This window comes from Mirounga leonina, unplaced genomic scaffold, assembly GCF_011800145.1.
Source record: "Mirounga leonina isolate KUSES-001 unplaced genomic scaffold, KU_Mleo_1.0 Mir_125, whole genome shotgun sequence".
NCBI classification, from domain to species: domain Eukaryota; kingdom Metazoa; phylum Chordata; class Mammalia; order Carnivora; family Phocidae; genus Mirounga; species Mirounga leonina.
Genome location: NW_023270305.1, coordinates 14,718,183 through 14,724,943, shown reverse-complemented (window position 1 = coordinate 14,724,943; position 6,761 = coordinate 14,718,183). Strand labels below are relative to the sequence as shown.

At 38.6% G+C, this 6,761-nt stretch overlaps 1 protein-coding gene across 1 annotated transcript in view; it reads right to left on the bottom strand.

Moving 5' to 3' along the window:
• Positions 1-6,761, bottom strand: part of ZNF512 (zinc finger protein 512) — a 95,969-nt gene that overhangs the window by 2,844 nt on the left and 86,364 nt on the right. The window contains 3 exon segments of the mRNA XM_035000530.1: positions 2,661-2,759; positions 3,915-3,977; positions 4,906-5,007. Coding sequence (XP_034856421.1) covers positions 2,661-2,759; positions 3,915-3,977; positions 4,906-5,007 — 264 coding nt within the window.

Below are 6,761 nucleotides of genomic sequence, written 5' to 3'. Positions count from 1 at the left end.
AAGAAAGAAAGAAAGAAAGAAAGAAAGAAAGAAAGAAAGAAAGAAAGGAAAGAAAATGAATTTCAATTTAAAATCAAGTGATCTGATCAGTCTTCTAGGTCTACCTACCAATTTATAGGAATTACCCTGAGAGAGGACCACCACCACAGAAATGCAATCAGCAAAATCCAAAATGTGTGTAAACATATGTGACAAATGACTGCTTCTTCGGAGGAAAGGGGAAACCCCTAGACCTGCAGTGTCCAATGAGAGAGTCACTAGCCACATGTGGCTAATAAGCTCTTGAAAAATGGCTAATCCAAATTGAGATATGCTTTCAATATAAAAAATACACATTAAATTTCAAAAACTTAGTATGAAAAAATATAAAGTATCTCATTAATAATTTTTATTGACTACATGTTCAAAAGATAGTATTTTAGCTATACTGGGTTAAATAAGATATATTATCAACATTAATTTCACCTGTTTTCTTCATTTTTTTTTTTTTTAAAGATTTTATTTATTTGACAGAGAGAGACACAGCGAGAGAGGGAACACAAGCAGGAGGAGTGGGAGAGGGAGTAACAGGCCTCCTGCCGAGCGGGAAGCCTGATGCGGGGCTCGATCCCAGGACCCTGGGATCTTGACCTGAGCCGAAGGCAGACGCCCAACGACTGAGCCACCCAGGCGCCCCTCTTCATATTTTTAAAATGTGGTTACTAGAAAATCTTAAATTACATACTTGACTCACATAACATTTCTATTGGATAGCACTCTAGAATAAAACATACAGTATATGGACCTTTCTTTTTTTCTTGCTCCTGATTTGAACAAGCCAACCGGAAAAAATTATGAGGCAATCAGGGAAATTTAAATAATTTAAATAATGACTGGGTATATGACGATATTCAAGAACCACTGCTAATTTTTAGGTGTAATGATGGTTGTGGTTATACATTTTTAAAAGTCCTTATATTTTAGACACACATCAAAAGAAGCAGTGACAGTGGACATGGTATGTGGAATTTGCCTTAAAATAAGCCTTTAAGGGACAAAAAAAAGTGGGTGTGATTATAAAGGAAAACAAGATTGGACATACACTGATGTCTGTTAAGGCTTTTCATTATACTATTCTGTCCATTTCCATGTATTTGAAAATTTCTATTAAAAAAAAAAAGTAGGGCGCCTGGGTGGCTCAGTTGGTTAAGCGACTGCCTTCGGCTCAGGTCATGATCCCAGGGTCCTGGGATCGAGTCCCGCGTCGGGCTCCCTGCTCAGCAGGGAGTCTGCTTCTCCCTCTGACCCTCCCCCTTCTCATGCTCTCGCTCTATCTCATTCTCTCTCAAATAAATAAATAAAATCTTAAAAAAAAAAAAAAGTAGTATAAGAAAATGTGAGGCCAAGAGGGAAGAACAGAGTAAAAATGTTTTACCACCACAGATAATTCATAAATACAGGCACAAATCATTGAACTAATGCTTGAGGAACAAGCCCCAAACCAAGTGAAATTTGTTGGCTCCACCTTTTTAAGAAGAAACTGGAGAAACAGGTTAACTACATAAAGGCCAGATTTTGTCAGGAGACTAATTATCTTTTAAATAATTCCGGAGGTTAAAAAGGTATGCTATTATTGTAAAAAAGATATGACTGACTTCCAGAAGAAATCTCAGATATAGAAAGGGATTCCCAAAGCTTAAACCTGTAAAACAACAGGGACCACACTTGATGACACTAACTACAGCCCACATTGTTAAGAACTATTAAATGTGAGGGCAGAGAACAGCTAAAGGCACTTGCTCCTTTTCCGTATCAGGCAACAATAGTTTCTACAGTAAGATATTCCAAAAGAATGCACACTCTACTCCTTTAGCTTTTGCAACACAGGTATTTAATTATACAGGAAACAATTTCTCTATTCACCTGTATTACTAAAAACTTGTCCTAAGAGAAAACTCTTGACTTTCTGAAGCTTAAAGCATTTTTATACAGAATTGATTCTGTAATTTTGAAAATTTACAAACCTTAAGAAAAGTTTAATGAACCCTAGATTTACTATGGTTAACTTCTCTTCCCTTTTTTCCTTCTTTTCGTCCTTTTGCTGAACCATTTGCAAGTTATCTGCAGACTTATTTCATCCCTAAAAACCGGCATAGATCTGCCTAAGAACAAGGGCATTCTTCTGCACAACTACAATACAGTGATCACGTTTGGGAACATGAACACTGACTCGTTACTATTATTTAATGAGCCCGTATTCCAATTTCTCCAGTTGTCTCACTAATGCCCTTTATAGTTGTTTCTTTGCGGTATTTGAAACATTAAAAACCGGTTGCTCAAAGACATTAGAATAGGAGAAAACAGTATAGAGATGGCTATAAAACAAGAATTCCAAAAGTATAAATTCAGCCTGGTGCCCAAATGCCTGATTTAACTGAATTTAAAAGAACCAGAAGAGCTCAGGAATGCTCACACTTACAGTGAGCTCAAATGCTTTCACAGAAAAATATAATTATGCATCTAATTTTACAAAGTATTTTAACTCCATCTCTCGTAACCACTTTCGAGTTACTTTCCTCAACAGTCCTAGCCCATAAAAACGCACAAAATGCTCCTTTCTTGGGACATATGTGTGGGTTCCGCAGGATTACAAAAACATGGTGAGAAAGCAGGGACCTCACCTCGGCATGGACAGAGTTGATATGATACTTGACACCACTCTCTGACACAAATTCTTTTTGACACAGGAGACATTTGTATTTTCCAGCCACAAAGTTTCCCTGTTTTCAAGACAGAAAGAAAAGGGAATGGTAAATTCAGGAACACATACCTGGGTCATGTGTGGGGGTCATTAGAGATGAAAAAAGGGGATTTTATTTCAGCAAAGGTAAGAAGGAAGAAAATCCAAAACAGCAATATATTTAGGAAAACCAGATTGGGCCAGACTATCACTACTATAAATCTATCCTAAAATAATTCTATACGTAATACCCCCACCCCCTCAACACAACCTGAAGTTCTCCTACTTGTATTATAGAACATGCCACACTTTTCTATCTTCCCTTGTTTCTGTCACTTCACTTCCAGGTTCTCTCGGTTCCTCTTCCCAAATTATCAAACTCCTGAAGTTCACCAGAGGCACCAATGTATATAATTCTTCCCACTATAATTCACTGCTCCAAAGAGTGCCTTGGACATCCAAAATTAAAGAAGTATCATCCATAATACCCAGTTGAAGGGCTCAGACACTAAGATCATGATGACAAACTCCTTAGTATTCCTGGACAGATCTGGTTTGGATGCCTACACTCCCATGCTGCCTTGAACTGAGACTTCTCTCCCCTCCTGAAGCTCTGAGTGTCCGTGGTGTTCATTTTGTGTGAAGAGATATTTCTGAATGGAATTAAAAAGTGGCAGCAGTCCCCATAGCTGTGGGTTGTAGGGCACCTGGGTCAACACAGAAAAGATTCAGTGAGGTGAACAGCTGTCTCCCTGACACCCATGGAGAGAGCCTACTTCTCATCCCCAGAGGCCAGTATAATTCAGATGGGATTAGAGGATCTTCATCAATCCAGATAAGCACACGTAAGTTGATTCTAGAAAGTTTAAGGCCCAAAAAGACAGGGCAGGCCCAAGGCAGGAGAGGCTCAGGTGGAAGAAGTTAAAACCCTGGAAGAGGCTCAGAATTAATATTATTTTTCTCCAAATTCTTTAAATGATAAGATTTAAGGCTATGTTGGCTTTTTCTGTATCTTGGACACATCCTGGCATCCCATCCAGTAACAGACCAAGAATCTTTAGGACATAAAAAACTAAACCAGCCTTTGAAGATAACAGCAAACAGGACAACTAGCTGTTCACCTAAACTGAATTCTCTTCCATATCAGACTATTTCAGAGGTCATGTTAAGATAAATTGTTCAGAAAGTTACAAACCAAGGTACAAGAGCCCAGGTGAGCTTTAAGGCCTGATACACTACTGTAGACAGCCTCACAACCCTGAAAAAGAGAAGAAGAAATAACGTGAAGATTATACCAAACCTCATCCTTCTCTTAGCAATCTGGTCGTTTACACTGACCAACTGTACATTTGGAGGAAGAAGCCCAATAAATTATATTGCAAACCAAACAGGAAAAGAATTCACACATAAGCCACAAAAGCAAAAAGAGAAAACCAAGGACAGGTTTAAAGAAAAAAAAAAAAAGTGAACAAGCTGTTTATAAAAGCTTAAGATATTCTCTTCCCTGGGACTTTTTCTCTGACGCTTAGAGAAACAGAAAATTGCACAGTAAGATTTTTTTTTTAATCTGCCTTCTTCAGTACAAATGTGTCTATTTCTTGAGTATCTGCTCCTTCCCCAAGTACTGCATATATAGCTGTGGTAGGTTAAAGATGGCTGGAAATTCTCTGCCACTCTTCCCTGTGAGAAGTGGAGTCTGCTTACCCTCCCTTTGAATCTGGGTGAACCCTGTGATTCCTCTGACCAACAGAATGCCATGGAAATGATGCTGAACAGATTCTGAAGCTAGGCCTTAAGAGATCTGCAGCTTCCACCTTCATGTTCTTGGGATACTCAGAAGTCAGTTGCCACGTACCCTGCTGGTAACCCACTACACTCTGATGGAGAGAGGCCATGTGGACAGCCGAGCTCCCAGCCAAACTAGTTACACAGAAGCCATCTTGGACATTGAGGTCCCATCCAAGCTTGCAGCTAAATACAACCCACGAGTGATCCCAGCGGGTGCCGTGTACAGCAGGAGAATGTTCTCTGAGCCCTGGCAGAATTAGTGATTTACAGAATTCTGAACAAATACAATAATTGATGTTTTAAACCACTGAGGTTCAGGTACTTCGTCATGATGGAATAAATAACTGAAACAACAGTTTGATAAACATTTACTGAATAAATGAATGAGAAAGAACCACCTGGTTAGGGCACTGAATGCGATGATATTTCTTGATATCTGACTTCCATTTGTGTAGGACTTCCTGGCTGAAGGTAGGTAGCCCAGGGCGAGTATATTTTAACTACAAGACAAGAAACATTTTATTGGAGGAATCCGATTTCCAACCAAAACACCCCAAAAGTTTCACACCCAACTCTTCAGGTTATGTAATTCTGGACTTCAACAAGCACACTTCCATATGCAGAAAAACTGTAGTATGTAAGACCTTTAAATACAAATTTACCTGAAACTGGTAAGGACAACTGTCTACTGTTTAATCTTAGGAAGTCTGACTTTTAAGAGAGGGCAGGAGACTTTCAGATATAGCACTTCATCTATAGTTTGAAAAAGCTTAATGACAGAACATTTACACAGTTAAAACACTTGTTACAAAAAAGACAGGGATACAAATATGTACTGTATATAAAATATACTTATCGGGTACACATATACACACACATTTATAATACATTCAGAAGAAATATATGTAGATGGGGAAAAGGCTAGAAGGCTATAAATGAACATGTTAACAGTAGTTGTCTCTGGGTGGTGGAATTTTGAGTGGTTTTAATGTTTTTTCCCTGCTCCTCTGCATTTCTCCTTTTTCTTCAAAGGTGTCATGTTAATTTTGGGTTGGTTTTTTTTTTTTAAGATTTTATTTACTTATTTGAGAGAGAGACAAGAGATAGCGAGAGAGAGCACAAGCAGGGGGAGGGGCAGAGGGAGAGGGAGAAGTAGGCTCCCTGCTCGGGCTCCCTGGAATCAAAGGAGGGCTAATCCCAGGACCCTGGGATCATGACCTGAGCCAAAGGCAGACGCTTAACCAACTGAGCCACCCAGGCACCCCAATTTTTGGTATTTTAAAAATTCAAACAAAAACACTGATGTTCAACCTAAAACAAAGATGTGAGAGAACTCTGGGGATGGAACACACCATCTTTCCTTCTACTGCCCAAGTAGAATTAACTATTCCTCACACTCGCCTTCATGTGCTTTGACACAAGTTAGTCTCTTCTTAAAACTGCAGCTGTAGTTTCCAGAAAAGAGACAGCTAGCACCTGGAGAGACAGTTCTTACAAAGTCCACCACAGGTAACAGCTATATTTCCATTGAGTAAACGATCCTCCTCCTTGAAAAAAATAGGTATCTGAAACAGATACCGAGACAGAAAAACAGAACCAAAGCCCATAGAGGTAAGGGGAAGGAAGGCAGGCACCCTAAAGAAACTCTGGCAAATCAATAAAAGGAGTCAGAGCACAGAGCTGGCTTTATTTATAAGCACCTCCTCTCCTCTGCAGCTAGTGTATATGGGTCCATCTAAAATCCTTTTATAGTGATAGCAGAATATTTATAAAAACTATTATATTCATATAATAAACTATCATATTTATGCAGCTATTAAAAAAAAGAAATGAGAATAATCTCAATGAACACATATGGAGTGATTTCCAGGATATACTTTTAAGTGAAATAGAGCGAAGTACAAAAAAAGTACCTACGTAAGAAAGAAAAGAATATAAGAAAATACACATTAATGTATGGTGATTAACATAACATAAAAAAAAAAAATCTGGCCATCCATCCCATAAAAATATAAGAAGGATAAACCAGAAACTACTGAGTGTGGTTATCTTTGTGGGGAGCAGGGTGGGAATAGGATGAAAATAAAAGGGTACTAGGAACAGGACAACTGGGAAGAGACCAGTGGCCCTTCTCTAAGAAAACCTTTAATACAGGTCTGACTTTTAGAACTACGGTAATGTTTCACATACCCCCAAGATAAATGACTACTTTCAATTAAACAGGACATATGGGGAACCCAAAATGTAATGTAAC